Source organism: Rhododendron vialii, chromosome 2a (genome assembly GCF_030253575.1).
Source record: "Rhododendron vialii isolate Sample 1 chromosome 2a, ASM3025357v1".
Classification (NCBI taxonomy): domain Eukaryota; kingdom Viridiplantae; phylum Streptophyta; class Magnoliopsida; order Ericales; family Ericaceae; genus Rhododendron; species Rhododendron vialii.
The window spans coordinates 37407940-37425423 of NC_080558.1; the positions used below are offsets into that span (position 1 = coordinate 37407940).

Genomic DNA, 17484 nt, shown 5'->3' on the forward strand with positions numbered 1-17484 from the left:
TGGATGTCAAGAATGTCTTATTACATTGCAACCTCTATGAGGAAGTCTACATAGGGTAACCACCGATGTTTGTTGCCAGGGTAGAGAGTACCTTAGTAGCATGAAGCGGAAGCGGAGGCACCTAGAAGCTCCTAAGGTTGGGAGCCCATGGAGCATATATAGATTTCATATCAATACGTGTATAAAGTATCTTTAAATACTTAACCATTGAAGGAAAAATGATTACTTGTGAGAATTTTCATGATCTTAAAGGGTACTTGTAGAAAGTTAGATATTTTCAATTTGCAAAACTTCTTGAGTGATAAGATTTTTCTATTTTTATTTCCACAATGGCATAACTCCCTTAAGAGCAAAAGAATAGTTGCCTTAACCGCCCAATAAGCTCCCATCTTAGTTTGGAAAGAGCTCCTATCTCGAGGGGAGCGAGCTCCTGTGAAGCTCCCATCATGCAAGTGCCGATTCGAGCTTCCGTCTTGGGATCGCACCCATTTTAGAAGGATCCAGCTAATAAGGAGAGTACTCATGTGATCATCTTAAATAAGCTCTTTATGGTCTTAAGAAGTCTTCTAGGACCTGGTTTGGCAAGTCAAGTTATGCAATTTTGAGATTTGGCAAGTATCATCATCACTTTGATCATTCCATCTTCTCTCATTTCTAATCAAGGGAAAATTCTTTTGATTAACTATGTGGATGATACTACTACCACGAGTGATGATCATATTACTAAGTGGAAGGATTTTGGAAGTCAGCTTCACTCCTAGGGCACAATCAAGTATTGGTGAGATATTTTTTGATATTGAAGTAGTAATATTCAAATATGGTATTAGCTTATCTTGGAGAAAGTATGTGTTGGATATTTCAGAGAGACCAGTTTACTTGGGTCTAAACCTATGGACACCCCTATAGCTATCAATGTCAAGCTGCGTGTTGGGGAGTTGCCATCTAGTCATGATCAATATCATCCCTTGGTTAGTAAGTTGAATTATCTTACTATTTTGTGTCCCAATGTATCATTTTGTTACAAGTATGGTGAGTCATTTTAAGCCAGCACTTCCTTTCCCACATTGGGAGGTTGTCCTTAGAATTATCAAGTATCTCAAGGCTCATCCCTGACATTGCTTATGTTCTGGTGGTTATTCGCATGTTGTGGTGTTTGCAGACTCAGATTGGGTACGAAGACCCATCTCACAGAAGATCTACTACAGGGTATTATACATTCCTCGGTAGTAGTCTAGTTAATTGGAAGAATAAGAAGCAGGCGGTTGTTGCAAGATCTAGTTGTGCAAAGCAAAGCAGCCCTGGCCCACATTTTGACATTGTATAAGTAAGCACCTTTCATGAGATAGGATTAAGAGTGCAATTTCCCATGAATATATACATACTGTGACAATCAGGAGGTGGTTCATATTGCGTCTGATCCAGCTTGCCATGAGAGGACTAGGCGATCCATATTGCATCTGATCCAGTTTTCCATGACTAAGCAAATAGCGATTGATTGTCATTTTGTAAGAAAAGGTGGATATTGGTATAACAGCTACTAGGTCTGAGGTCAACGTTAATACATCACCCTGCACTTTAGTGTCTACAGGTGCTTAGTGAGCTGATATATTTACCAAACCGCAAGTCACAGTTAGAGTTGCTGTATAACAAGCCGACTTTTTTAGATATTTGTGCTCCAACTTGAGGGCGCGTGTTAGGAGTTTTACCAGCCAAGTAGTTAGTAGTAAGGGTACAAGAGTCACTGTACGATAATTTTTTGTCCCTCACTATGAATTCAATGTTTGTGCTAGGGTTTTGATCACCCTATATGCTTTTCTCCTTGTCACCACTAACAGCAAGGATATCATACTCATTCAACAAAGGACAATACAAATGACATTCTCAACATTTAGCAATTGAAACTCAACAGGTATTATATCAATTCATGATTGCTTAAAAGTAAACGTCAATAAGTTGCATTAGACATAAAGGTTGTATGGGACACCCAAGAGTCAAGGCCGAGACTAGGGGATAAGGCAGGCAGGTTGTTTACGTAAATGTCAGTAGTACAGGAAGGTATAATTTTTCCTCAACACCACAATAGAACTAAGGGAGAACTACCAAGAACCAAATATAAATAGTCCAAAAGTGGTATGGACTCGCTAGTCCCAAGCCTACAGCTAATTTCACATAGAAAAGAAACAAAGAGCCATGAATGATTGCACCTGGATGTCACTGGACATTGTTGGCTCTTTCCAATGTCAGCATAATAAGTTTATATAATAAAGGGGAGTGATGACAGCTATTGCCCCGGCAAATCCTAACTACATACATGAACAGGAATATTGTCCAAAGAAATTTTTCCAGCTTTGATTTCTAGATTTACAACCCAGGAACCACTCAAGACTAGCAATCCGGCTGTAGTTTCCACAATAGATGACATATTTAACTTGAGTCATTAAAACGAATCTAGCTCATATAACTCTTTTTCCTTCATCAGAAAAGAAAGTTATGAGATTTAGAAGATTTAACCAAGAAAAAAAGAATAAAAATCCTTCTTCCATACCCTTTGATAGCTAAAAGGAAGTGTCGCCTTCCCATCCATTCATTCCTAGATTCGTAGAATCCAATATTAGTCAAATCAGACCCATCCTTTTGCTTCTCATCCAACAATGCAGACGCAGACTGAAAAAGGAAAAAATAAATTTGAATTGTGAAGTCATCAGATAGAATACACACACACCATAAAGAGACGAGGAAAACACCTTCCATGTGGTTCCACGATCCAGGGTGAAGGTGAACAGCAAAGTCGATGCACCAGACAAAGGATCCTCGTAAACAACCTGCAAAAAGATGGAAGTCAATACAAAATATATTTCCCAATGTCCAAATGTGAATGCAGTAAGAGCAACAATAGAAGCATAACCTTCGGATTTCCACGCAATTCGATGGTGTTCGCTCTCATTTTAACAATGCCTGAATCAAAATACCCTTCCAGGCGTGCTTTCTGAATGACGAGATCAAATATGCTGACAAATAACTCAAATAGCCTGTATTTAAAAGCCGGTGTCATAATCCTTCAAGAAAAAAAGAGAACTCCCAAAACTAGATTGGAAGAATTACTACAAACCCGTTTTGGATATCAGGTGGCAGCCCCAAGATACGGTTAAGGAAACGGCCTACATCATGCATATCTGAATCAGCTATGTGGCTAGAAAATATTCCCGAGCCCGTCCCATTACCTAAAGAAGATCAGAACGACGATAAGCAAACACCTATAAGTGAGTTGGAAAGATTATGCAGATAACCAGATTTAAAAAGCTAATAACAAGAAAGGAAGACAACAATTTAACTCCTAACATATTAGCCAATACAATGGTAGCAAGACTATAGAGACAAAATATTACCCCGAATATTCTCTCTCACAATTGCAACAGAAAAAAGTGCCGCTTTTGCCTTCACAATAAAATCTTGGATTGCACCTGGGTTTTCAGCACTACATCCCAGGGGCAAAACTGGTAGAGGATCCTGGAAAAACAAGAATCAGCCACTTCACCTTCCACCCAATCATTGCCCTCCCCCGGAATCAAAAAAGTCTTAAAAAAAGAGCTACAATATTGCAAGTAGCGTATATCAGGAGACTAGTATATTATGTTACACAGACAAACCTGCTCCATAATTCCGCTGTACATCATCATCAGTGCCCTCTTTCCATAAGCACTATCATAGTTATAAGCACTTAAAGATGGTCCAGCCCTGCAAAACAAACAGCAGCTATGAGACAAAAATAGATCACGAGTGTAGTGAACTGGATGATCTCCATCTCGCTCTGGTGCCTAAATTAAATAATATCGTACGTGAACTCCTTATAACCAGAAAGAAGATAAATCCAACTTACCGACGGTCCCCCTGTGTTAAGGCTCCCAGAGACTCCAATCTCTTGGCAACAATGGACGCAAATCGGCGTTCACCACCAAGATTAGTAAACAATAACCTGCCAGGCAGAAAAGCCACATACTGGTATAAAAAGCAGATAAAAGTCCATGTTGATCAGGTCCAACACAGTAACTAAGCCATATCAATTGATTCATGACATCTGTCGAGTGTTATTTATATAGTCTTTGGCCACACTTCTCTTGTAGTTAGCCTCAACTAAAACTTTTTTAAGGTAACAGGAAAAATATTGATGACCATAAAAGAATTTGTACGGCATGCCCAATAAATTAAGAGATATCAAATTTTCCCGCGAAAAACAAAACATCAATGAAAATCCGGTTTTGCAAACCCCTTCTGATGTAGAGAATTTGGTAATCCAGTGTTGGATGCCAATAGTGGATGTATGCTCATAACCGAACCACTATGAAAATCCTTCAATTCAACTTCCCATTACATTCTTGCCACTGATAGATTATAGGAACACATAAAAATGTGATGGGATAAAACTTTAAATACATTACAGTTGTGTGTTGCCTAAATTCATTCATAGATTAGACACAATGCTAGATTGGGAAGAGTTATACAGTTGGAAACCATAAACTGCCACAACAGTTGTGCAATTGGAAGTCTTTACAAGACACAAGTAGTTGAACTCTTAGGGAGCCGAAGGAAGACATTGAATAAGATTACCAAAGGAATTCAGAAAAATTCATCGTCCACTATTCCTGCTCACCCCCAACCCCACTCCCCCTTCTAGGACACTTGCTGTTCTTCTCTTAATGGGAATTTGACCTCTTTATAATAACTCAACAAACTAAGTGACACCCTTAAAATGTTTATCATATTTGAGGGGCCAAAGTGGATAGATTTTTCTCTTTTTTGGGTAAGGCAACTTTTTCCACTAGCAAAGAGCTGAACTTGCAATGTATAAGTCAGAGCACTTGAAAAATTAATCAGAGGACCTAAAGTCTACCACTTAATTTCAGCACCAGCCCATCAAGACCACTATCAAAAAGCATTACGCAATTTGCGTTGACTGAGTTTCGTAAATAAACCCTCCCTCCCTCTCTTGCATCCACACATTACACTCATATCTTAGTCTTAATAGATAAAACGTAATTTACTTTAAATGTTGTATCCACTGTCTACCTATATTCTGGTGCAGAAGCTTGGTTTGACCGGTGGGTTCTTCCAAATTGTTGAATTGCTCTGTCAGCACTCCAAGGTAGTTCTAGCGTTAAATGAACCCTTCTTTTCTGGAAAAATACAAATAAATAAATAACAGAGGGCGAACTTGAATGCCCGTTGTTGAGTCATCATATATGATTGAAGTTCAGGTCTTGATGTGCAGTCAGATGCAGTCATCCACCTAAACATAACTAAACTACAGTAGTGACTGATAAAACTTTAATGAAAACATCAAAGATCGTCAGACATAAACATACCTGATTTATTGCCCTTCTGTCTGCCTGCAAAGAAACACCAGCAGACCCAGCTTCAGAAATTATTGCAACCAGCTTCTTACCATCCATGAAGAGCTGCTTCTCATTCATATTGACCATATCCATGGGTACCTCCTTTCTACACAACATTTGTAGTTGTCAGAAACCACAACACACAAGCAAATTTTAAATGGAAACATGCAGAAACTCACGTGTTGCGCGCCAGATACGTGACACCTTTCCCATCAGAAGTTCTAACAAGCATGCCTCGCCTACCGGTGATTTCTGCAACATTACAAGGACCCCCAAGCTGCAAAAGAATTGAAAGTTATTAGAAGAAAACAACGACCATAGATACGAACAGATATCACAAATATGTACACATAAATAGATGACAGAGAGCATGTCCTTTTGTACCTACCTGGTCAATTATATCATCCAATGGATTGTCTGGAAGCTCCAAAGAACGAATTACATCCAAAAGTTTTGATTTTCGCTCCACAGCTCCTTCGTACCTAAGATGATTTATAAAATGTCATAGCTGCCAACAAATACTGGTTAAATAAAACATGCAGCCTAACTGCGTGCCCAGTGACCAATAGCAGCATTGATAAATAAAGACGAGACAGATATTTATCATTCTGGATATATGAAGACCTCTTCACTAGTTCTGCAAGCAAGGCATTTCTGGCTTGGAGATATTGATCTTGTTTTCCCTGGCCTGAATGACAGGACACATCCCCTGATACTGCGTCTATAACAGGTGGGACTAAGAAGGTAGAATCAACAAGCTGCAAAAACAGGAACATCGGCGTAATTTGCCTCTTTCCAACAAAAAGAATGAACTAAGAAGATAAAGGCAAACACAGGTTCAAAAAGATTATCCGTGCCAAACAACAATAAAAGAATCGGACCTCTTCCGGACTATAAGTGTCATGTATTTGAAACTCATCAGTAGATTCGGATTCAAAATCAGCTGCATCAATGAAACAGATAACAGGAAAACGGTTACCGACAGAACAATTCACAACACACGCTTCATTTAAAGTGATAAGTTTAACATCCACACAAAGATACAACTTACAAGCAATGACAACAACTGAAGCATCAGATACATTTTGGCAATCAGTAATGCAACCTAAGAATGGCTTAAAAAACTTAGAAAGCATAAAGCATTGTTCAGGGAGAGAGAGAGAGAGAGAGAGAGAGAGAAGGTGAAGATCACAGAGTATGGCCTTCGACAATCCTACTTACAAGGCGAGACTGTTAAGTTACCAATTGTCCCAAAAGCTTAAGTTGTTAGGAAATGGATCCAACAATGTATATCAAGCCATTCAACAGATACGACCAAAGGTTCCAAAATCCGGTACAAGAAGGGAGTCTTATTTATCAGATTTATTTACCATCTAGGATTTGCCTTGTTTATTATTAGCATTTATCTTTTTACTTCTTTTATCTCTCAGCACTGGAGCCTATTTAAAGGACTCTGGAGATAGTGTTTTAATTGAATGAATGAGAAGACATTTTCTTGACGTTGGCACAATGATTTCAATTCTTCCTGGGGTACAGGTATAATTAAGGTTTGTTTCCAGGTTCTAGATCACACCCCACTCACCTGGCAAGTGGTGCGCTCAGAGGTAGTGGATAATTTGAGTCCGACTCTGTCATACAGAGGTGGCAACAGGTTGCACCAGTAATGGAGATGGTGGCCACGTCTCTGACGTGGTTGTGCAGGCCGCAAGTGGCGGCCCCATGGCAGAGGTGCAAGCCCAGCGCAAGTTGGCCACTATCTGATGGCTTGACCTTATCAGCTTGTGTCTTTGTCTCTCTCCATTATAGGTTACCTTAGTAAGGGGGTACCACCATGCCTTGCAAGCTTCCAAGTCTACCCCTCAATCTTCATGACCCCTAATGGTCCTGCAAGGGCTGCTCGGGCCATTTTCGGGATCACCTAGATCTAGTTAAGTGGAGGAGGTTTATGGCCAAGAGGCCAACAGAGATGTGTGCTACAATGCACATTTGGTCCCAGACCGAATCCACATGTCATCCAAGGCAACACACATTGGGGGCAACACGTGGTGGGCTACATGCGGCCCGGACAGGTGTACCAAGTCAACCGACAAGATGAAAGGCAATTAAATGAACTAATCCCAACATAGAAAACGTACATGGGGGAACATTTTCAAATAGTAAAGTTTCAGCTGAATGAAAGGATGTTATATCTTGTTGTACTCATATCAATGAAATTTTAAATGCGAAAATGCAAAGGATCTGACCAACCCAAGATTTACAGAACTTACATTCAGATTCTTCATCACTTTCAGCATCACTCTCAGCTTCCCATTCGGTAGATTCATGTTCAGAATCCACTGCATTGACGAGAGAGAAACCAGTAAAAATGATATTTACCAGTAGAGCAAATTGTATCCCCAGCATTGCAGCTTTGATGTGCGAACTTAATTAAAAGAGATGGAGATAGGAGACATAACCACAACGATGTAAAGCATACAACATGGATATCTTCTTCTTCTGTTTTTTGATAGGTAAAATTATATTAGAAAGAAGGCATTAAGGGAATGCCACCCATATACAACATGGATATCAAAGAAAAAAAATTACGTGACAATATCAAAACGTTGAATTAGACATGGCCAAAGGTAATGTATATAGAAATGTGGAGCAGAATGAAAGGGAATGATATATGTTTTGCAGAACAATGATAGAAAGAAGAACAAATGGTCAATAGGATTGGGCACAGGATCTGCTGCATACAGATACAAGTGACTTACCTTCAGCTTCTTCGTCACTTTCATCATCACTCCCTGCTTTGCATTTTGCAACTTTAGTAACTCTCCCTCCAACTGAAACACCAGGTGTTGCCAAGTGCCTCTTTCGAGGAAGATTCTTTTCACTTTCCTCTACAAGAATCGAAATTATTAAAACCTAAAAACACGATTGGAAGCAGAAAAAGAAGAAAAAAAATAGTATATAAACCATAACATACCTGGTAGTAAGACAGGTTTTGGAGGCAGAGGATAATGCTCTTCAACAAATTTTAATAGAAGCTCTCGAGGTCCAGAAATAAAACCATCAAGTTCAAGTCCCTATATCAAGACAGATCAGCTAGAATACTAGAATAACAAAAATACAAATAAAAAGAATTTTGACAAAGTGCAGAACATAGTTATTGTCAAACGAGGACAACAACCCAGTAACTGTAATGCAAGGAACATAGACTCACATATTTTGCCACAGCTTCCTCTGTTCGTGCCTCTCCGGTACTTTGTATGCCAATAACCACGCATTTATTCTCAATTAATGCTTGCTTAGCAATTCTTACTACAGCAGGCACCTTAGCTGACATACACATGTGACTAAAGAAGCGCTACAACATAACACAGAGAAAACACATTCCGAAAAGAACCAAAGTAAGAAAAACTGTGACAAAATAACCTTGAGGGAAAGTATCTAGACAATTTTCCACTATGAATTAACACATGCTACACACCTGATGGTTCGCCCAATATAATCTCCAAAGGGGATCATTTTTGGGCTTTTTCACAGTGAGCAATGCATTTGCTGATAGCAATTCCACTCTCAACTCAGCCCAAAATTCTGCTGCTCTATTATACATACCCTGAAAACAATGCAATGTCAACAATCCACATCGAGTTTGCACACACAGTGCACGCATCGAATTAGAAAGCGATTATCACAATGACTGGAAGTGTGCCCACACGACTTGAATGCTACTGTTAGAAGAAGAAGATGGGGCAACTAAGCACACTGCACACAACAATTTCTAGCTGAAAGAAAACTTCCTCAAGTTGGTCATTGAAGAAGACTTTTCCTCACATCTGTTCGTTGAAGAAAAATTCCTCAAGTTTGATGCATTCAAGAAATTGGGGGAGGACATTCCCATTTTGAAGATTATACCGTTCATAGCAACTCAAGGAACAGCAAATGTCCAAGAAAGATAACACTTGCATGATTATATCTAATCAAAACAATAAAACTGATCAGATTAAAACGTAGGAGTAGAAAAGAAAGAGACTCATATTTTTCCCTTTAGCTGATCCTAATAACTGAACTTGATAAATAGAACTCTTGTCACAAACTTTTACACAGCAGCACTCAAAGGGGAAACGATTATAACTTCTAGTGTCAGAACTTTTTTATTCAAAAAAGTGGATTTTCGGGGTGTGAGTTCACGCAATTTTTCCTTAGGAGGTTATTCCTTAAGGTGTCCACATGTAAAATCTTGTGCACACTTGATTAAATATATTTCATGAATTGATGCCAATTTAAAATTGGGAATGGGTTATGAGTTAAACCTGTCTACCCCAATGTGTATCACACTCCATGGTTTCACATCATGGTCCACACTCCAAACTTTATATGAATGCCAGACTCGTGACATTTTTAGTCTTCAAATATAATTGACCGAAAGTGACTAATTTATACATGATCAGATTCTTATACTCATAGTAAAAGGAATTGGGATATACCATCATTTTGGCCTCTAGCGGAATTTCAACGACTTCAAACTCCGCCCCTTTGTAGCTCAGTGTACGACATACATACATCCCTCTGAAAGGGTTAAACAGCAGAATTTAAATTGAGATTTGACCTGTAATACATACTCCCACATGGAAATGCTAATTTATAACCTTGCTTTCATGTCCATAGCAACAAGTTCTAGAGCTCCAACACCCCCTTTCTGTATAGCACCTACAATGTCACAGGACCGATATATGATTTGGCTAAAATACACACTAACGCATGGCCTCACAGACATAGAGGGCTAACGTATAGAGCCTCATGGTTTAAAGAACGGCAACTGGAAAAAAAATGAGAAAAATTAGCAAGCACAAGAGAAATCAAAACCACTGGTGTTTTACCTCAATTTATACACATTGGAAAAAGGGAGCATTTCTAAATCAATAAGATAAACATGCTATGCATTTTAGAAAAGATCAGAGCCACAATGCAAATGGCACAGTAAGCAAAATTGGTAAATATGTTTTGGCTACTCGGATCAAATGTTGGTTCAGATACCAAAGTTATGCCTCAAGTTATTTATCTTGACATATGAAGCATATCCCCAAGTATAAGCATAATTTATAGTTTTATTACATGTGCCCTTCGCTCATTGAAGTGCAATAGCTCTATACTTCAGCGTTAGAACTCCTCCAGTACAAATTCGAGAGCGGGCAAATATGATGATGTTCCTCAGACCTCCAGCTTACATTACGCAATAACAGAATGAAGTTATGGACCACTAGTCAGTGCAAAAATTGAAAATTCAGTACAAGAATACTATGGATTGTATAGTTGAGATCCAACAATGTTTCATACAAACTAATGTACGAAGTGAGCCCATTGTGCTATACTTAAGCAATATAACCATAACACACATTCTTCCAAAAATATGAGGCATGCTATCGAGAAACTGATTCAAAGATTGGAAACGTTCAAAAAGATCAATTTCCCAGTAGAAGAAATCAAACCTAAAAAATCACGGAAATCAAGGAAACACGTTCCAGCTCCCCAAAGACCAAGACGAACCATATAACCCATATTGCGTGGTTCTGATGCACCAGTTGCTGAGCAATAAATAACACGAGCTTCAGTAAGTCGAGCCTGTCATTTAGAATTTGAAAATAACAGTTATAAAACTTCCAAAATGTTTGTGCCAACTACAAGCTGCCGGGATCCTGTATACAACATGAAGAAAGCAAGATGAGGAAATATTTTGCAACTAAGCTCCACATGGCCAAGGGGCACAGAAGGTAAGATCCCTGAGCTCATTCATGTCAATTGGATCATGCAGTCAAGTGAGGGGTAAAGGACAAAAAAAATTTGGCATCCCATTGTATGTCAACAGATGAAAATGGCAATGAACATACACACAAAACAAAAAGCAATTCCAGAACAACAATGGGAACAAGACATGATCATTGTTGGAGTTAACCAAGACATAATATTAGCAACTCTAACTTTCACGAAATGAGAACGTAGAGGGAGACACTCCATGAAAATTAGAAGCCATAACTAGAAAAGAAATTACAATTTTATTTTAAAGAGCTACTGAGCTGACATGAGCTATGAAATGCAGGTTTAAAATTAAAGGCTCTTGTGAGCCCGATATTATATCCAATACTATCAAGTATCAACCTGACGCAAACAAGGAAAATGTATTTTCATACTTCTCAACCTTATATCCCGTATTTTAAACTGATGCTTAACAGAATGCACAAGGAATAACTCAATTTGACAATATTTCAAGGCAAACCCAAGTGAACTAGCATTTATATACTGAAAAGACAGACTACAGGAAGAATAAGGCACACAGAATGACCCAAATATACGATATTTATGAATAAACCAAACTCAACTACAGTCTATTCACATGTTTTGTAGAGTAAAAGAAAAAAAAGACTAGAAAAGACTCAAGATATACAGCAGTCACATTTTAGGCCCTGTGACGCAGTAGGATTTAGGGGCGTTTTACTATCCTTAGTATTGTTAGGGTCTTGAGTCTATAAATAGGTAAGTTGTCTTTCATTTTGATAGCTTTTTAATTATTAAGAATATTGAATATATTGATTGAGACAGTTTTTCTCTACCCTTTGGGGTTTATCCCCTTGAATGGGATTTTGCTCTTTTCTTTGAATCCTTGATTCCCTTTCATATTTTGATTGCATCACCCTGAAAACAACAAGGTAAATTGTAACACTTCGGCCATCATTCTATTAACTCTCGCATGGAACATCACGCTCATCGTAAATGTGGTGAAAATTTGTCCTGTACCCACGCATCATGGCTTGTCCACTACACTCAACCACAAATTCTGACTAAACATGAAATATAGAGTACCAATTAATGCTAAGGGAACAGTAGATAAGGATGATAATAGCCTAACTCTTCAGAGTCCCAAAGAAAAAATTTCTCAAAAGCTAAGTAACAACCAAAATTCCATCATGTCATACTTGGCTTTTTAAAGTTTGCACAGTGGTTCCAAATCAATTGTAAGAGCCCCAATGCATATGGACCTTGAGAATATACATCCTAAGGGAGATAGGAAGACCAAACTTAACATAGTTTGAAAGAGAAACAAAAACGTATAAGCACCCAAAAAGAAAGAAATGAAAAAACGTAATTCACATAAGTGATGGGAAAGAGTTGGAGCAAACTAAATTACTTAAGGTTCAAAAGACAGAATTTATGGGTAACAAACAAATGAGAAATTGATTTCTTTCCCAAAACAACAGTTTAAATATTCTATGGAAGACGTTGAAACATCGGGTCTCTAATCCTGTAAACAGGGGCTCCACTGAACCTTGATTGAAACTTTGAAATATTTTGTTATTATTCTTTTTCTGGTATATCATAAAGATAATGATATTTGCTTTGGGCTTATTTCTCAAATAACTATATTACAGTTACATAAGCTGATTGTCAACATACAAGGGCCAAGCTATGTGTCTTTCAGCCCATGGAAGATTTGAACAGACCCAACTAAATCTCTACTATGAGTCATTGCACTTAACTGCCCAACGAGGCACTAACCCCAGGTAGCTCCCCTTTTTAATCCAATAAGTCTTCTATCCAATTATTACTCTCATTCCTCTATCTATCTCTCTCCAATCATTACTCCAAAAACCTCCCTCAAAATCCAAACCAAACAAACCCGAAATGCCTCTTAAGGTCACATGATTAATAATGTCAAGTCAGTACTACCCTACTTCACTCTTATAAGACTACTATAGTATGCATTTTGTAAAATTTACTTTTCAGACGTAATATTTTCTAACCTTTTCAGCACTTTTTGCCATCATGGTAATCCTTCTAAGCCTGACAGATCCATACGATAGTTGAGCACATTCTCAAAATATCATTGTATTACGGTAGGCATTGCAAGGTTACAGAAGAAGTGTCTAAGTGATTAAGAAGCCTTTCCGAATTTGAAGGAAATTGTCAGAGTAATTGTTTAGTTCACGTCAAATTTAATTTTTGGCTAGTTTTGATGCAAGTTTACGGTGACACTTATGTTTCTGTAAACTTATGTTTCCTTACAGAAACAAGCGTTCTACGTACAAAAAACTAAGAAAACACCAGGGAGTTAAAGTTGTAAAGTTACAAAGAAACAAATACCATAAAAAATTTTGGAGCATTATGTGTAACCAGAAATCTGTTTAAGTCACCTGCAGCTCCAGAACTGCTTGGCCCGTCTGCGTTGGTTGCCCTCCAGCTTCAGGAATCAAATTTTTGGCCTTATGACACTATATCAACCAATGAATGATTAGCTATGAGATAGAGAAATCACAACATATTTTGCATCAACCATGGCAAGATTTCAGGAAATGACTATGATAGGCTTGTACCACTATAAGAGTCATAGCAATTCATCCATTACATGCTAAGACAAGAACGGTTACCTCATCAAATATGACAAGACCGTCATATTTTGTCCCACACCATTGTACAAGTTGTTGCAAACGAGACCGGCCTCTCTCAGTAGATGCTATTAGACAGCTGTACGTCAAGAAAATAACTCCATCCCTAACGCCGACAGACTTTGAATCAAGCTTCGAATAAGACAGCTTGTTCAAGGCATGGACTGCCAAAAAAAAAGATCAAAAGATCAGCTTAAGTTCAGCCCGAGAAAAGCATTAAGACCTAGAGGAACCAATAACAAATTCGACAAGATTTCAATAGTACAATTTCAAATAAGTCCACCAAATCCTCAACCTTGGAAAATAGGAGAAACGAAAGTAGGTATTACATACTTAAGCTCTGCTTTATGAACAACTTTTATGTCCGGTTGCTTTTTTCCCTTCTCAATTCGTAAATAATTCATGTGCATTGTCTATGTTAGATTAATTCACGTGCGCTGCCTGGTCCAAGTACATATCTAAGTGTCCAAATTGTGTAATACTCTAGACTGAAGATATAAAGACACTACTGCATTTCATATCCTTATAAATACATTTAGTTTTCCAGGGTAACATGGCGTTTAAAAATGTGTTCTTATGCACAGCTATAGTAAACTCAACAGTTGTTCAAAAAACCTTGACTACTTAGCCCTACGTAACCATGTCAAATACACATCTTATACCCTTACACAGGTGCCGAGTGTAAGACGTATACTACCATACGGTCCATACCACTCTAGTCGAACAGAACTACGTAATATAGCATGTTGTATCTCCCCCTCATTATACCAACCACGTTAACTTGATAATTTGAAGTAGCAACAAGGTTAGCCCAAACCAAGGACATAATTCCAAAGAGAGGCTATCTTTTGATCTCGTGCCTTTTTCACTAAGAGTTGCTAAAGGGATGGATTGAGGAAACACAGAAAACAATCCTTCCAAGAGGAAAAGAAAAAGAAAGAGAAGATGCATGCAACTAGCGTACTGTGGTTCTATAGCGAAGTCAATTCCCTATTGTATCCGAAATACAAAAGAATAAACATCAACCTTCAATATTTGTTGCACCGACGTCGTCTAAGTCTCTTCTTGCATCAAATTTCAAGTCTGAACCAACAGAAATCCACCTGTGATGTCATTGGTAGCAAGTAAAAGCATTATAACATGGGTCCAAGAAACAATTCCTGACAACCAATACAGTTACTAGACCTTTTAGTGAGAAATTGACTCAAGTATATGACCATGGCAACCTGTGTATGCATTAAAAGATCAACCAAAATCTTACAATGCTTTCCTCCTCCCGTGACGCCAGTTCTCCAATATTAATCCTGCAATTGTTCGTCCTTTGCCCACACCAGCTCCATCTCCAATAAAAAAACCTGCCCTGGCACCATCTGGAAGGTGCTGGAGATGTCTCTGTAATAGGAAGCACATTACGTCGCGAATGATGATTTACAAAACGAGGATCTGAAGTCAAGTCATAAAAACAACCTGGCTAGCATAAACCAGTGTCTCAATTTGCAAGCATGACAATGGTCCTGAACTTTCTAGTTCATCTTTGATCTTCAGATCATAAGTTGGTTCAGGTGGATGCACTGCTGATAAGGATGAAGTCTCTACAACAGGATCAGGATGGCAAGGCCCAATACGAAGTTTTGGAGGGCGCTGGACTCAAATCAGAAGAGACCAAGAACAAAAGGAATTAAAAATCCAACTCAAGGAAGAAACTAACACCAACAGATGTGCAAAAAAGCCAGGAAAAAAGAGAAAACCCACATAGTCTGTGAATGTTTCTCCCACCGTGCCACCTTCACTTTCTTCTCGCTCTACTTCAACAGCTACCTGAGAGGTTCCAACATGCGAATATGCATAACAATTTAAATCGGAAAATTTGGAGTACTTGAATTCACGGTTCATGCTAAAACAATACGAAATGAATCGAGATAGGGATGGAATGGGTAATGAATCGTACGAATCGTGGTTTTACTCTACCTGTCCCTGTCCTAGTTTTTGGAGAAATGACGTGTCCATCTAGTGTCGTGTCTGTACCATGTATCCTTATCCGTGCTTCTTAGGTCCAAGGCATAACACATGCAACCCGAACAAGGTACAAAGCATATGCTGCGATTCTCCGGTCCCACTAAGTGCAAGAGGAGAAGGTTAATAGTCTCCTTCTGCTTTCAAGACATGCAACACATATTTGTGACACCACTTCCTTGCAGCATCAGAGAATCTATTCTGAGGGTAAAAATAAAGTCTACGCAAAGAAAGCAACGGTCAAGGTGTAAGGGAAGGAGTAAAATAATTTAGTTTAATAGAGGAAGTGCCTACATCAGACCATCTGGTTAGAGCCTTTGAGGGAACGGAACGAGAAAGAAGCTTTCAAAATTTTGTGAAAAGTAAAACCAAAATCTTTCCCCCCAGACCCACAAAAACATAAACCTCAGAAGAAGTGATATGCAGGCTTTAGGAATCGCCAAGGCATTTCAGCCTGAGCTAATGACACTCAGACTCTCATTCTATTCTTTTTCTTCTCTCGTCTATGCACCCTAATAATCGTCCAAAGATAACTAAATAGTCCACCTGTTTGGGAAAATTAGTTGGTTGAACTAAGACACCAGATGCCTCCTTGACAACCTCCCGAAAGACCTTAAAAATTTCATCAAAGTTAAACAAATAAAAATCTGTGTCCATAGAAAGCACAAGAAAAAAGAACACTGAAGGAAGAGGGAAGTTCTATGAGCTATTAGATTTCAAGTCAATTCTAGTTAGACTCAAACCAAATTAAACATTGAATCGTTTGTGGTAATGAAATAAAATTGCATACCACAAACACATACGAGTATTCATAAAGTACACCAAGGTTTGGGAAGTGACTAATTGCAGAATTTAAAGCTACTCTAGGGCACACATCAAGAAAAAAATGCGATGCCGTCAAGATTTGCAAGAAGGTACAAGGAAGTTCAACAAAACATCCTAAATCCCCTATAGTTGATACAACACAACTATTGGGGCAATCGATACAACTAATATGTGCTGGAATGTGGATATTCTGCTATAAGAGGTGTAAAAGAAGAGCATATCAACACAGTATGCAACGGATCCATTTGGCAACTATCATACGAGTTACATCATCCAAGATAAATTATCCACGTATACTAGAATGGTGTCATTGAATTACTGTACGTTGAGATTTTAGTTGATTTATGAATTTTTCCCATTTTCTACATCTTCAAGTATCTCACATAATGGCATTGAGAGAATGCCTTGTATAGAAAAAAAAAATGGCTTACGACAAACATTTCAGTGAAAATCAGATGCAGTAATGAACTTGAAATCTCACAAGTTCAATGTCACAAAGCGTGAGTCATTAAGTGCTGAGCAAGGGTAGCCATACAGATACGCATGGGGCTAGGTCATTCACAAGAGAAATGAACAATCATGAAATGAACGCTGATCATCAAAGCTACGAGACAAGACAAATAGCATCCTCGTGCACGTGAAACACTCAAAGTTAAGGTAAATGACTACCAATTATCAATCCTTCTAAAAAGACACACGCTCCACCAAAATGCTATAGAAGTCAAGTTCTAATTTCTTATCAAGCAAACACAAGAAACGGAGGACCAATGTAACTCCTGTTTTGAAAGCAAATACAAACAAATAGACTAGTGCCCGTACATTAACATTTA

At 38.4% G+C, this 17484-nt stretch overlaps 1 protein-coding gene across 5 annotated transcripts in view; it reads right to left on the reverse strand.

The window, feature by feature from the left end:
- Positions 1-17484, reverse strand: part of LOC131316188 (protein FORGETTER 1-like) — a 30333-nt gene that overhangs the window by 11760 nt on the left and 1089 nt on the right. For 4 of the 5 annotated variants that reach the window (XR_009197031.1, XR_009197032.1, XM_058345482.1 and 1 more), the window contains exons 2-28: positions 15569-15634; positions 15284-15457; positions 15078-15208; positions 14843-14919; positions 13799-13980; positions 13565-13642; positions 10868-11000; positions 10028-10088; positions 9866-9947; positions 8866-8994; positions 8599-8742; positions 8362-8461; positions 8147-8275; positions 7658-7726; positions 6272-6333; positions 6015-6148; positions 5779-5872; positions 5570-5667; positions 5361-5496; positions 5065-5171; positions 3878-3973; positions 3648-3735; positions 3387-3507; positions 3110-3221; positions 2906-3029; positions 2745-2822; positions 2546-2664 (exon numbers count right to left, since the gene is read on the reverse strand). Coding sequence is in view for 3 of the 5 variants with exons in the window: in XM_058345482.1 (XP_058201465.1) it covers positions 2546-2664; positions 2745-2822; positions 2906-3029; positions 3110-3221; positions 3387-3507; positions 3648-3735; positions 3878-3973; positions 5065-5171; positions 5361-5496; positions 5570-5667; positions 5779-5872; positions 6015-6148; positions 6272-6333; positions 7658-7726; positions 8147-8275; positions 8362-8461; positions 8599-8742; positions 8866-8994; positions 9866-9947; positions 10028-10088; positions 10868-11000; positions 13565-13642; positions 13799-13980; positions 14843-14919; positions 15078-15208; positions 15284-15457; positions 15569-15634 (2924 nt within the window). In the remaining 2 variants the exon portion in view is untranslated. Of the gene's footprint in view, positions 1-2545; positions 2665-2744; positions 2823-2905; positions 3030-3109; positions 3222-3386; positions 3508-3647; positions 3736-3877; positions 3974-5064; positions 5172-5360; positions 5497-5569; positions 5668-5778; positions 5873-6014; positions 6149-6271; positions 6334-7657; positions 7727-8146; positions 8276-8361; positions 8462-8598; positions 8743-8865; positions 8995-9865; positions 9948-10027; positions 10089-10867; positions 11001-13564; positions 13643-13798; positions 13981-14842; positions 14920-15077; positions 15209-15283; positions 15458-15568; positions 15635-15784; positions 16214-17484 lie in introns of those variants that run through there. The other variant, XM_058345484.1, reaches the window with a different exon arrangement.